The following is a 15,005-nucleotide window of genomic DNA, read 5'->3' as shown; positions in this document are numbered from 1 at the left end:
CCCCCCCTTTTTTTTTCTTTCTCCCACATGCCTAAACAGCCTGATAGAGGAAACTGAAATTCAAAATCAGAAACAGCCATCCTCAGTCCTTCTTTCTTATCCTTCAGCCTGATAAAACAGACAGTGAAACTGATACCGCCTTCCTCAGCAATTCTTTCTTATCCCTTAATAACTTGATTGAGCAGACAGTGATATTCTGAAACAGCCTTCCTCAGTCATTCTCGTTGCTTAACAGCCTCATAGAGCAAGCAGCCTTCCTAATTCTCTCTTTTCATCCATTAACAGCCTGATAGAACAGATGTCTGACGCACCACGTGCAGTATCTTCAGTGTCTCTGTTGTCATCTGCTCTTTGCCCTCTGGTGGCAAGAATGCAGGAACGACTGAGCCAAAAGCTTACATCTTGCCTACTGGATTGTTACTCCCTTGAACAACACTGCCAAGCCATCAGAGCAGTTCTGTTGATGGAGGCTGGGGATATAATGCACGAATTCTATTCACATTTGTTTGCTAAGGTGAGACGGAAGAAAAATACAGCCTGTCCTCATTAATGCCACCACTTAGATGATATATCTTAAATTGTTATACTCCCTGTCATTAGGTGATTTTATTCTGCATAGGAGAGTTGTCATGCTGTGAAGGAGCTAATGAAATCAGTTCTGAATCTATTTTTCCCATTCAAAATTTTTATCCTGTTATGAATAAAATCGTGTGGAGATAGGAAGAATAAAATATAAGATAAACATGACTGCCTCACAAATTTTGACAAACTCATATTTTTCCAGGTGGATGGCAATGAGAGTGTGGATGCTCTAAGCCTATCTCTCCACCTTCAGTACTGTGTTGCCCGCCTCCACCCCAGCCTGGCACAGCACTTCTCAGTCACCATTGTGCACAGTAATTATTGTTCTTTCACTGTATGGCTCAAGTTTTTGTGCAGTGTATTTGATGCAGCTCAGTGGCAGAAAAAGACAGTGCTGCAGCTGTACATACTTTCCATAGCACATCATCATGACTAGTATCATATTCTAGTGTTAATCTGTTATAACGACTTAGCATTGAAGTGGGAGAGATGACAGTTTTAGAACAGGTAAAAAGATTATTGTATAGGCTGATTCCCCCCCCCCCATTGTCCCTTGATATGTAGCAGAAAACTTAGTCTAGTATGTGAAGGTTTGATTACAGACTGGGAGAGGGAACAGAGGGATGATTTTAATGTCGTTAAGACAGTCATTACTGATCTTCCATAGTACCTGCCAACATGTCATAAAAACGCTCCGCTAATATCATCATACCAGTGTTAAATGAAAGAGCTCAAGCATGTATTCAATATAGACAGTGGACATTATTGATAAAACAGTGACATGTAGATGTGTGGCACATAGTAGGAGTGCTGCATCATGTGTATTCCCATTGGTTGGACATAAAAAAATTACCCACATTAACGTTCAGGTGTGAAACATTGGTATGGCATGAATGTGAAGTCAGGAGTAAGAGCACTTGACCCTTGGAATATGGTGACATATTTTGTTGGTGGTAGGTGGTGGCAGCCACCATAATGGCATAAGTTATGTACTGATTACAGTATTCAACCCTGGATTTATTCACTCAGATGAAGATGTGGCCGAAAAACTTCAAAACCTCTTAAACAAAGATGAGGATGACAACACTGGGCCATTGTTCATAGAGGAGGTAGGCGGGTCTGGCAGGGAGGCGCTGAGGCGGATGCACCAGAAAGCTAGACAACCATCTGAGGCTACTGAGGGATCATCCAAGACAACTTTCACTCAGGCTGGCCTGCCAGAATTGTACATTCGGTATCAAGTAGGTAGTTTTTCATCATCCTGACCTCTTGTACCACTGAGGGTTGTTGTGAAGTAGGGTTAAAAAGCAAGGAAAGAGAAAACATGATAGCAATAGACTTAATCAAACTACAGTATTCAAGCCCCTGGAATCTTGCTACATCTCAGGTGTAATCATCTGCACATATTTATTTTGATCCACTTCATTACAAAGGAGGTGGATGAGTGTGTGAAGAAGAGAGGTTTGGAAGTCAGTGAGGCTAGGGAACTGACAAGAGATCGAGCTGGCTGGATGAATGTTGTGAGGAGAAGTGCATGATCAGGGTTTTGGCACCCCATTTTAACATGACAGTGTCTGGATTGACTCTATTGGATACGTTTATGCGAAGCTACAAAACGTAGTGATTGTTTTTTGGCGTATCCGATAGAGTCAGGATTTCAGGGGCTTGAGCGGTGAGTGTGGCTCATTGAATTGGGCAAATTTGGGCTGTCTAGACATTGGTACTCCTCACCCTGCCCTAGGGTGGGAAAGGAGGTCCGGATGATGATGATGATGATGATTCATTACAAAGGTAGTGAGCAAGTAGGGTCCTTCAGTCTTTGTAGTACCTAATGTTTGGATGGTGAAAACTCAAGATAGCAAAAGGTTTTTCTGCTGTTTAACTCTTTATGAACTAAAGTAGCTTTTGCATTCCAGTCCCTTTTGACTAAAATATGGTCTGATGATATATTAAGCTGGACACCAAATCTTTAAAGTTTACCTTTCATGTCTAATAAAAACACTCCTTCTTACCATTTAACCCGTGGATTGCACAATTACCTTTCTTTATCCCACCCCATGCTGTGTAAAAAATGATTTTTTTTTTTTTTTTAAACTTGAAGATACACATCCAGGGCATCATCTGGTAAAAAAAAGAAATAATCCCTCTCTCTCCATCTTTGCGTAGGGCCATGCACAAGGTTACGTATGGGAGTAGTGAAAAAATGAAAACAAAAACTTTTTTTTTTTTTTTTTTTTTTTATAAACTAGAAGATAAACATCCAGGGCATCATGTGGTAAAAAGAAAAAAATCTCTCTCTCTCCGTCTTTGCGCAGTAACATGCTTAATTTTGCTTAGGGGTGGAGTAGAACGATGATGCACGGCCAGCACAGTCTGAGCTGCGGCTTGCAATCCACGGGTTAAGTAAGATAGAGCAGTAAAAAAGGTATATTACTTTATGTACTTTATGCACTATATTATTTCCTTGATTTCCTCTGTAGCATACAGTACTACTGAATAATGTAATAATCTAACTTTAGGATGAAATATTTTTTGGTCATATTTTGTAACTCTTGGTGTGTGACCAGTTTTGGTTAGCTTTGATTAGGTATTTTTCTCTTCTTTTGTGTTATTTCTTTGGATTCTGCTCTGAGTGCTAGTATATGACTCCTCTATGTAATATATACAGTAGATAGGAAAATCAAAAATTCAACCTAAAAGGTGAAGTCTAGGTGTACTTCACGAGATGGTGGACAATAGTTATATAAATGGACTGCCTGAATGATGGCCTTGATGTTGCTGACACTTTCTGATGGTGTCCAGCCCCATATTACATGTTGTGTGGTGTAGGGATCTAAAGCAAAGGTACTGTATAGTAGTGTGGAATGTTTTATTCATTCATTACTGTTTTATATTCATGTCATCTTGAGATGGTTTTATTCAGCTTGGGAAGATGTTTTGAATTGTTGGAGTTACATATTTGTAGTCTCCATTAATACCTTCACTGCTGAGGTCCTTTGTAACGTCAGTAAATTGTCTAGCAGTACCTCAATGAAAATGAATGTTGTAAATTGTTGTAGTGAAGGGGTTAATGGTAGCTGCCTCACCTACAGAGCTGACCATTTTCCTTATTTCTCAACCAGGCTCCCTGGCCAGCCAATTTGCTGCTGACTGAGGCCACCATGAAGCAGCTCAACCTTCTTTTTAACTTCCTACTAAGCCTCAAGAGAGTCACCAATGGGCTAGAGAGGCTCAAGTTTAGGGGTGGGTTTATAGCAACTGACTGTTCATTAACTTTGTAGTTGAAATGATGCCTTCTTTTATTTTTGTTTGAGCAGATGACATTATTTGGCTTGGAACAATCTCTCATACTGAAGCTGGTACAGCATGCTATGTTTGACTGTTACGGTGTGAACAGTTACTCCTACGCTGATTAAAATGGTCAGAAGGTATCAAGAAATATTTAAGTTGATAATCATCTTAGTGAAGAGATTTAGCTTTGTTTGACTTCATGAAAGGTAAGCCAGTGTTTTATGTCAAGGTGTGTGATGCCATTTCCTCTCTTCCTTCTTTTTTTCCTTCTTTCTTTCCTCTTCCTTCTGTCTATGGGCAACTCTACACTGAATGACAAGCCAAATGGTTTCCTGTACACCAGGAAACCATTTACTACACTGGGTGATAACCACATAACCAAACTATGGTGCCTGGTGGTTAAGTGGAAAATTAAGGCACTCCAATCGGATTGAACCTGTGTCGGCTTATATCTAAGGGCTGGTTGGGGTTTATTGCTCATGTAATGTCACTCAGGGATGAGTGAAGCTGGTCACTCTCATCTTAAATGTCAGGACCACCTTGCCTAGCTGCAGGCTCCTACTCTCCTTATGGGGCAACGCAGGATTAGATCTCCCCCCCCCCGACTCTGGGCAAAGGCTTCAGGGCCTATATCTCGGGGGCAGTAGCCTATCCCGAGGCCCAGTAGTCCTCCTACACCTCCACATGTCACCACTTTGGCGCTAACACCCACCGTCCATATTGAATACATGCTAGGGCTGTCTCATACAGGACTGGTGTATTGGTATTAGCGGGGGTATTTTTACGACATGTCGGCGGGTCATCTGGTAGATCAGGAAAGTCTGCTTTTAATGAAATTCAAATCCTTAAACTGTTCCCTGCCCCAGCCGGGATTCGAACCTGGGTCCATCAGGACTGCAGGCCGCCTCTCTACTGATTCAGCCACCGCCTCCCCATGATGATGATGATGTATGATTCAGCTGTTATTAGTACTTAAAAATATTGGGAGTTAAGGTGATCATCCGTCCATCCATCTGTCCACCTATCAGTCTATTTATCCATCCATCCATCCATCCATCCATTATCCAATCCTATGTTGCCCCATGAGGAGCGTAGGAGCCTGGGGCTAGGCAAGTTGGTCCTGACATTTAAGATGAGAGTGACCAGCCTTATTCATCCCAGAGTGGCATTACGTGAGCAATAAACCCCAACCACCCCTTGGATATAAACCTGCACCGGCTCAAGCCGATTGGAGTGCCGTAATTACTCACTAAACCACCAGGTGCCAAATTCTGGTTATATGGTTACCACCCAACGTAGTAAATGGTTACCTGGTGTACAGAAAACCATTTGGCTTGTCACTCAGTGTAGAGTCATCCACAGGCAGAAGGACGAGGAAAGAATGAGGGAAAGAAAGACAGGAGAGGGAGTGTAAAGTCACCCGTAGGCAGAAGGATGAGGAAGGAATGAAGGAAAGAAAGACAGAAGTGGGAGTGTAAAGCCACCAGTAGGCAGAAGGACTAGGCAGGAATGAAGGAAAGAAAGACAGAAGTGGGAGTGTAAAGCCACCAATAGGCAGAAGGACAAGGAAGAAATGAAGGAATGAAGTATAGAATGACAGAAAAGGATGGAGGAGTGGAAAGGGCAGACAGCAGAGAGCATCTTACTTAATTGTGGACTTTGTAAAGGGGATATATTCACCCATAATATATTATGTGGAGTATGGATTTTTGAGTGGAGGGGCTTCTCACATACAGCACTTCAAAAGGAGATGGAATCAAAAGCTTCTCATCTTGCTGACTCCCCTCCTCACACTGAATCCCTTTAGCCACTCTTTGCTGCTGCTGCTGCTCTGGTCACTTCTTAAATTCTAATAGCATTCCTTCCCCAGTATGGCAAGCATGTAGGACTCATCCAGCAACATTCTTTCACCCCTTTTCTGTTCAGCTAAACTGGTACTCCCGGGCTACGTGTATGCAACTGATCAGCTCAGAAACTGTCTCCCTCAGTCTGTCTCTTCCACTGCCTATAAGCTCCATCCCTTTAAATGTTTGGTGTTTAAGTATCTCAAAATGAACAGATCTTTGATGTGGCCCTTTGTTTTGCTCAGCTTTAATTGGAAAGACAAATTTTGCTAGGTTATACACCTTGATTTTTCTTTTTTGTTTTCATTAAGAAATCATGTGTTAACACCTCTCACAGCTGAATAAAATCATTTGAGTTTACCAGAAAAAATACGAGAGTATGCCAGTTATGAGAGAGTTAATGGTACCAGTTTTAACACCCAAGTTTTTATGACTCACATTCAACCAGATCAAATCATCTGACATTAACTGTAATAAAGGATATCTACTAGAGTTGTTTCTGTCATAGGAATGTTAACAGAACCATGAGAAGTGTAACTGCCATATTATAGATATTACAGTTAACCCTCTAAACCTATGGATGTCATTTCTATATTGTTTAGTTTAGGATGGAGTTGTCAACTGGAGAAGTCAAATATAGCCTTTATTAACATATTCTTTGCTAATGGCTATCCTGAGCTGAATAAATTCATTTGACAGCAGGAAGAATAAACTGCAAAAAAAGATTTATTCTTAGTGAAGAGGTTAATATGCGTACTGAATTTCTGTGTACAGTACTTTCGTTTTCCTTGTCTGAGGATCCTACCACACTCCAGCTAGTAGGGGAAAAAGGTTAGGATGCTGGTGTAGCTAACGATAATGATGATGATGATGATATAACCTGTACTGTCTCTGTCTTATAGATCTTAGTGGATGGCATTTGGCGGCATATGGAGTTGGTGATAATGACAATGACCCTGATGATAACACAGCCAGCCCGCTGCCATCCCGACTACACAGGCTACAGCTGCTGCGTCACTGGCTCTTGTGTTTCTCCAGGGAGCTGCATAACCATTTTGCCAATGCTGTGTTCATGCCATATCACTGTGCTGTTGAGAGACTGTTTCAGGCTCGCCCCTCCCTTAACACCATTTTAGCAGGTAAAACAAGTATATTTTATTGCTGTAGTTTATCTATGAGCCACCCTAGAAGTGAAGGCAGAGTAGCCCCCAAAATGAGAATGGAGGAGAGTATGAATATGTGAAAAATGAGTGTAGAAGAATACCAGCAAATGAAGTGAACTAAAGAGAAGGTGGAAAGAATACTTTGAAAACCCAATGAATGGGAATGATGAGAGCAGAAGGGTGCAGAGCAGTATTGTTGCTGTTGGTGGTGTGAAGAGAAGGAATATGGTGCCTGAAAATGTGAAACAGGCAAGACTGAAGAAATCAGAGTTTCAGTCCACAAAAAACTAGATGAATTCCCTGCTGATGCTTTGTGGATTGATATTCGTATGATTTGAACTCCCTCTGTGGCAGGGTTGGTGGCATTGGTGTTGTGATTCTGTATTCCATGGTTGGTGGAAGTGACTTTTGTGTGTAATAGTATCTGGTAGCCAGAATAAGCAGCAAGAGGTCAGTGTAGTGAAGGTGTTAAGAAATTTTATCATAAGTTTAGTAATAGTGTGGTAGGTGGGGGCACTCACCATCCACTCACTCAGTGTAGTGCTGCTCTCGGGTGTCTGGCCTTACCTCTCCTCCTCCCTTTCCTTCCATCTTCTTCTGTCTCTCTTTACTTCATTCTTTCCTCGTCCTTCTGCCTACGGGTGACTTTACACTCTTTTGTCTTTCTTTCCTTTATTCTTTCCTGCTCCTTCTGCCTATGAGTGACTCTACACTGAGTGACAAGCTGAATGGTATACTGTACACCAGGAAACCGTTTACGACGCTGGGTGGTAACCATATAACCAGATTATGGCGCCTGGTGGTCCATCCATCCATCCCTCATCCAATCCTACGTTGCCCCATGAGGAGCTTAGGAGCCCAGGGCTAGGCAAGTTGATCCTGACATTTATGATGAGAGTGACCAGCCTTACTCTTCCCTGAGTGGCATTACGTGAGCAATAAACCTCAACCACGCCTTACTCTTCCCTGAGTGGCATTACGTGAGCAATAAACCTCAACCACCCCTTGGATGTAAACTTTCACCGGCTCAGTCCGATTGGAGTGCTGCAATTACCCACTAAACCACCAGATGCCATAATTTGGTTATATGGTTAACACCCAGCATAGTAAATGGTTTCCTGGTCTACTGGAAACCATTTGACTTGTCACTCAGTGTAGTCACCCATAGGCAGAAGGAAGAGGAAAGAATGAAGGACAGAAAGACAGAAGAGGATGGAAGGAAGAGAGGAAAGGGCAGACACCCAAGAGCAGCACTACTTTGAGTGAGTGGATGGTGAGTGCCCCCACCTACCGCCAAGTGACATCGTTAGACTATAGATTAATACCATTCCTGTTTTAAGTGTTGCAGCTTGTTATTTTTTTATTCTTAATTCCAGAACATGACAAAATGTTAAAGAAGCTCCTGACTGAATGTTTGATGGGCAGCAGTGAAAAAATTCTTCCTCTTCAAATTGTACTGAATAAGGTAAGTCAGAAGTAATCCCTGCAGCCTGAGAACATTTTCTTAAAAGGCACAATTAAAATATTTTATTCAATGTCCGTGAGACTCTTGTAGTGAAGGAATTACAGTACTGAGATTGTTTTTAATCTTTATTCACAACAGTCTCTCCTAGAAGCAAGTCATATGATAATGGCAAGAAGATTAAAAATGACTCCATAATATGAGAATGCACATTAGGTAGCCATGGATGTCTTGACTGACTATTTCATTAGGATCAGGATAGAGAAATGTGGCTTATTCCTTGAGTGTAAGATGCATCATCTAAGATTATGAAAATTCTTACGGGGGATGTTTATCATTATGTGCATGGTGGCAGTTCTCCATGTGTTGCAGTCTTGAGCCATTTCTCTGTTGAATCCCTTTTCTCACTGGTGTCAGTGTTGGACCTTACTCTACATCTTTCTCAGTCTGCTTGTGGGCATTCTTCCTTCCACATTCTCATCTGTGACCCATCTTAGTCAGTCATCCTCCCCGTCCTCTTAGCATGTCCAAGCTATTCTTACCCTGCCGTTTTGCATCAGCACTTTAATATTTGTAATGCCAAATCTTTCTCACAGCACACAATTTTCATGTTTTGTCACTCAGTGAGACCCTAACCATCCATTTCACCATTCTTATTTCTCTGCATTCCAGTCCACATACTGTACAATACTGCACCATCCATTTCACCATTCTTATTTGTCAGCATTCCAGTCCACACACTGTACACTATTGCCTCGTCTCTTAGAAACCAAGTATCAGGAGAGCACCATCATGGTGTAGAGAGATAACAGTTCCTTAAATTTTTTTCATCCACTCTACATTCTGTCACTGGAGCTAACTTGTGCTCCTCTTCCCACACTCAACATGTCTTCCAGGTAACAAAACACCTCCATGCATTCCAAGTACCTGTAGCTGTCTCCCCAGTGGACACTTTCCATTCTATCATGACAGCCTGGATACCTCCGTACATCCCACATTGAAAATTTCGCACATCCAGCAATTTACCTCTAACAATCATTTAGTGGGTCCATCTGTTACAGGTTGTACACAGGACAGAATTCCTCCCAACTCCATTTTCACACACAACACAGGTCCACACATGAATGAAATAGAAAAGAAATTTTGTGCGTAACCCCATCATTTTGTTCATCATACCTTATCTCCAAATAGTTTTATTTGGCTTTGGAGAAACTTTTTGAACTGGAGATAGTATGGCTTTCACTTACCCCTTCAATATAAGAGATTACCCGTACGTGAATAAAATTATTGGAGGGTGGAAAGAATAAATCAATAAAACCAGCTATTGGATTGAGGGGATTAAGATTCAGATTTAGTTCATTGAATGTTGGAATGATTCAGTGAAGTAGGCAGGGAATGAAGCAAAACTGCCAGTGATGAGTGATGCCTAATGATTATGCTCACCTTAACCCCTTTAATCTGATGATGTGTTGTTAAATTTCATTCAGTGTAGCATCAGATGATTTTTTTTAGCTTCCACCAATTTATAAACTCTTTTGAGCTGAATAAAATTATATGGAGGCAGCAAGAATAAAATAAAGATTGCATCAGTAGACCAAAGAGGTGAAGTCATGTATGGCTTGACATACCTGCCTCCATGGTACTTTATCCATACATGCTTCTCGTACACTCTTAGTTACTCATTCTGGCATTATTATAGCCACTGTGCAGTAAAAGCAATTTTTTGTTTGCCCATTGCTAAAGGTGTTTGAATTGACACATCGTCTGAGTGATGTTTGGGTGAGTGAGGCTGGTGGGGTGAAAGGCAGTGAAGTAACAAAACTGGAGACCCGTTATGCCTGCCTTCACCGCTACCTCGCACACTTCCTCACCACTTTTGTCACCACACGCTTTGTCCCACATAGTAAGTGATGCTGGTTGTGGTTTCTATAATTACAGTACCTGTCATTACTCATCACCATTTCATGTGCAGCATCTTACTGACAATGTTCCTATAAAGTACCAGTATTTTAAAATTGTGTCTTCTGTTGTGATTTTTCATACATGTACCACATTGCTGTATTTTTCTTATTTTGTATCTGCCACCCATATGTTGTCATATTTTATTAATTGTTCTCTTTTTTCCACCAGTGGAAGGGCTGACAAGAGCACTGGTAGACACCGTTCCACTGCTCACCCAGAACTAACACCTTGTGCCTGAAGCAACACTGCAGCCATTGTCATTCATTCCAGACACACCCATTACAAATAGTATTTAAACAGTGAGAACTCATGCTTTACATGTAGTGAGTTCTCTATTAATTTGAAGATTATTAGTTATAAATCTCATTCCAAGTGACAGAATCTTCAGCTGTTGAATAATACAATAATTATGTATCCCGTGATATTGTGACTATTGATGCAAATGTCATCACATTGTTTAGGAATTCCAAAGTTCTTAGTTGACATGAAATCCATATTAATGATTTCAAGTAAGAGAGTGTGCAGTGGTAGTCATTATTATAGCACTGCCCTTTTTAGAACTGACTTTCATATCCTAAATGATAATATTGTAAGAGATATGAATGAAGTATCAGGAGAGTTTTGCAGTGGTTGGGAAAGTTTAAAGACTCATTAACAAAGGTGGAAACAAACAGCACAGGAGAGAACAAGTGGCACAGATGTGGGTGTCTACTGTAAGACTCACAGGAGAGGTCAGTTCACAATGATCCCTTTCCACTGTCAGTGCAGCTGTCACTGCTGGGGTGGTCTTTGTTTAGAGAAGTATAGAAAGGGCAGCAGTGCCTCCAAAGTGTCACATGTGAGGTCAACTTAGGTTATTTTTCTGTTGATTTATGGGGTGGCACCTTAATTATGAAGGGATTGGCCATGAATAAGTTACCTCTACGTCAGCTGTTCTGCACCATGAGTTGGCCCATTCTCCATGCCATACCAGTCTCATTCATATACCTTTGCACTCTGGTATGCCATGTAATTATGGTTTCAATTTCCAAGACATGACTGGAAGTTTTTCAGCTGTATAATACTTCTGTGGGCAAAGGTCAGTCTGCTGCCTGTAAAATCTGGGCTGTGGTAGCCTAGCCTTGAAGGAACAATAATTATTGGACTGCTGTTACCCAGAAAAATCTTTTCAGGTAATCAGTAAAAGCACTAGAATGATCAGGTATCCAAGTTGGAGTTATGTATACAATGCCCTCGCACAGTGAACGTATTCAGGGTAGACAGTTCTCTTAGTGAACGAGCAGGGGGTAATCAGGTCCACAAAACCATAATGAATGAGTTGATCTCAGAGTAAACAAAATCTGGGAAGAGAGTAGACCATAACCGCCGTCTCCCATAATGAACGACCCCTACTCCCCCAGTAGACGCTGCACAAGAGGTCAGATCTGAGCAACTTGTTGAACAGAATCCAATGGAGGACAAAGATTTGCCTGGTCAAAGATCAGTAAAATTCTAGTGGCAGTGGATGTTCTGAGAGAAGAGGTCAAGGCAAATGAAACCAGCTACCTTAGGACACAGGAAGTGCTTAGTGGAGTAGAAACCACTTTTTGTTAATAGATTGAAAGGCACGATACGGAAGTCAACATAAGAAAACAAACAGTTATCACATGCTACTACTGAACTCAAGAATAACAGGTGCCAGTTGCCTCTACATTGTATGCCACACTTAATGGGGAAGACGACGATGATGTGATGTCAGTGGTGTCATCTTTGGACTTTGAAGGTTTTATGGGAGAGGTGAATGAGGTAGAGGGACATGGGGAAAGTGGTTCAGTCAAGTGATGAGGGCAGGACTGGTGACAGGAACAAGGGAGTGGAAGGTGATGTGGAGGGTCACCCTAGGTGTATGTCCCTGCCTTGGAACCACCTGTACTCAAGCCAGTTGGGACGCCATCTGCTCCACTTAAGGTAAATAACCATGTGTTTTATACTTTACATATCTGTGTTCTGTACTGTTTGCCTTTGAAATGTGCCCTTTAGTACATTGCTATGGCTTAAAAAGTGGAGTCTGAGGAAGCGGTGCCACCCATATGTTGTTCGCAGTGAATGAGCTCATCTGCTGCCCATAAACTTATTCACTGTGTGAGGGCACTGTATAAAAATATGGTACAGTATGTACAGAATGACCAGTACCTTTTCATCAGGATATACAGTAGCAGTTATATCTCAGAACCTAATCAGAATCTGCTGAGATCTTGCTATATTGTGTCAATTGCCAGTGAATCAGACAGGCTGGGATCCCACTTTAGAACATGTTTAAAAGAATAATTGACCAGGATTGTACATGACTACATGAATGGCATTAAAAAAAAAAAAAAAAAAAAGGTTATCAAATCCTAGAAAGGAGCCTGATTGATTATGTGCTCGTAGAGAAATCAATGCTGGGTAGTGTTGCTGATACGAGGGCGGTGAGAGGAAGATGAGGAGGTCTGTCAGATCATATGATTGTGGTGTACAAGATCAAGCTGAGAGGTGTGAGGTGGACCAGGAGTGAGAGGAGCCGTCGGGGACAATGACTGAAAGTCAAGGAGCTGAGGATCAAAGAAATGGTAGATGAATAGAGGGCCAAAGTAGGGGAGGAGTTAGACTCATTGAATTGGAATGAAATGAATCTGGACAGCTTGTGGAATTTATATAGGGATTGCTTTGTTAGGAATGCTAAAGTGGTGTGTGGTGTGGCAAGAGTAACAACAAAGAAGAAAGGTACAGCATGGTGGGATGAAGAGATTAAGAGAGCAATGGAGGAAAAGAGGAAGAAGTGGCTAGAATGGATACAGGACAGGGGTTCAGTTGAAATAAGAAGTGAATATATTATCAAGAAGCATGTAAAAAGACTGGTGAAGAAAAAGGAGGTAAATAATGATCTAGGAGGAAAAATGAATGCAAATTACTCCGAAAATAGGAAGTTATTCTGGAAAGAGGTGTGGAAATGTAGAACCGACAGCGGAAAGAACTGTGAAAGTGTGAAGGATGTAAGCGGTTGGTTATCAACCCATGGGGATGAAGTAAAGACCAAATGGATAGAATATTTTGAAAGTGATGAATGGGAACGGAAAGAGCGAAGCGACTGTTAACATGATTGGTTTGGGGGATGTATAGAGAAGGAATGCAGTGCCAGGAAACGTGACACCCGCAGAGGTGAAGAACGCTGTGAAGCAGCTGAAAAATGGGAAAGCACCTGGGGTTGGTGAGGTGTATGCAGAGATGATTAAGTGTAATGGAGAGAGCGGAATGAAGTGCTCGTTGGAGATGTGGAAGAAGGCATGGATGAGTGAAATTGTGCCAGTAGAGCGGAAAAAGGCAGTGATTGTACCCCAGTACAAAAATAAAGGTGAGTGAAGTGATTGCAAGAATTGTAATGGCATAAGTCTGCTGTATTGAGTGTGGTAGGGAAGGTATATGAAAGAATTATTATAGAGAAAGTAAGAGAGATAATAAGTCCTAGTGAGTGATGAGCAGGGTGGCTTTAGGAGTGACTGAGGATGTGTGGATCAAATATTTGCAGCAAGACAGATAGTGGAGAATGTGCGTGAGGAGAATGATAAGGTGTTTATGGCATTAATGGATTTGGAAAAAGCATACAGCAAAGTAGACAGAGGATTGTTGAAGGTTTTGCGCACGTACTGTATGCAGTAGATGGTAAGCTGCTAGGTGTCATCTAAAGTTTTTATGATGGTAGTGAGGCATGTGTAAGGGTAAATGGACATCTAAGTGATTGGTTAAAGATCAATCTGGACATGCGACAAGGTTGTGTGTTGTCCCCATGGTTGTTCAGTATATATATGGATGGGATGATGAGAGAAGTAAAAACATGAGTAATGGAGAGAGGGATGGCTTTGGTAGAGTGGTGATGAATGGAATATCTCAGATTTTTTGTATGCTGATGATGCAGTGTCACTTACAAATATCAGACAAGAGCTTGATAGACTAGAGCAGAGTTTTGTAGATGTCTGTGAGCATCGTGCCTTGAGAGTAATTGTAAAAATAGAGTAAAGTAACAGTTATTGAGAGAAGGTGACTTCCAGTGTAGTGTTACAGTGAATGGAGAGAGACTGGAATTGGTGAGAGAGTTCATATACAGTACTTGGGTACAGTGATAGAAGAGAGAGGAAAATGTGCAAAAGAAGTGGAAAGTAGAATGACACAAGGAAGGAATGTATCTGGTGCTATGAAAGGCTTGATAAAAAACAGAGGCTTGAGTGTTCCAGCTGTGTGAGGCTTACATGGAGGAGAGTTAGTGCCAACTTTAACATAAGGATGTGAGACTATGGTGTGGCATGAAAATGAAAAGTCAAGAGTAAGAGCAGTGGAGATGGGATTGCTGAGGAATGTATGTGGAGTACAGAGATTGGATAGGATGCTAAATAATATGATTCGTGAAAGATGTGGAGTGGGGAAGTCTGTGGACACCAGAATTGAAGAGAGTGTACTGAGATGGTTTGGTCATGTGGAGAGAATGGATAACAATAGTGGTGAAAAAGGTATATCTGAGCAAGTTTGAAGGAGGGAGGAGGCGAGGTAGGTCAAGAAGAAGGTGAAAGGATATGGTGGATGAGTGTGTGAGGAATAGAAGTATGGAAATTGGTGAGGCTAAGAGACTGACAAGAGACCAAGCTGGCTGGATGAATTTTGTGCAGAAAAGCGCATAACCAGGGATTTGGC

At 41.5% G+C, this 15,005-nt stretch overlaps 1 protein-coding gene across 1 annotated transcript in view; it reads left to right on the top strand.

The window, feature by feature from the left end:
• Grip128 (gamma-tubulin complex component 5) overlaps nt 1-10,776 on the top strand; it is a 33,474-nt gene extending 22,698 nt beyond the window's left edge. The window contains exons 15-22 of the mRNA XM_080285539.1: nt 286-514; nt 785-896; nt 1,612-1,823; nt 3,705-3,825; nt 6,620-6,856; nt 8,257-8,345; nt 10,086-10,245; nt 10,473-10,776. Coding sequence (XP_080141665.1) covers nt 286-514; nt 785-896; nt 1,612-1,823; nt 3,705-3,825; nt 6,620-6,856; nt 8,257-8,345; nt 10,086-10,245; nt 10,473-10,528 — 1,216 coding nt within the window. The 3' untranslated portion in view covers nt 10,529-10,776. The remainder of the gene's footprint in view (nt 1-285; nt 515-784; nt 897-1,611; nt 1,824-3,704; nt 3,826-6,619; nt 6,857-8,256; nt 8,346-10,085; nt 10,246-10,472) is intronic.
• Nucleotides 10,777-15,005: the final 4,229 nt, after the last annotated feature.

Source organism: Coenobita brevimanus, chromosome 107 (genome assembly GCF_032717465.1).
Source record: "Coenobita brevimanus isolate Jiangsu-jjx chromosome 107, ASM3271746v2, whole genome shotgun sequence".
NCBI classification, from domain to species: domain Eukaryota; kingdom Metazoa; phylum Arthropoda; class Malacostraca; order Decapoda; family Coenobitidae; genus Coenobita; species Coenobita brevimanus.
This window is presented reverse-complemented; position numbering and strand designations above follow the sequence as displayed.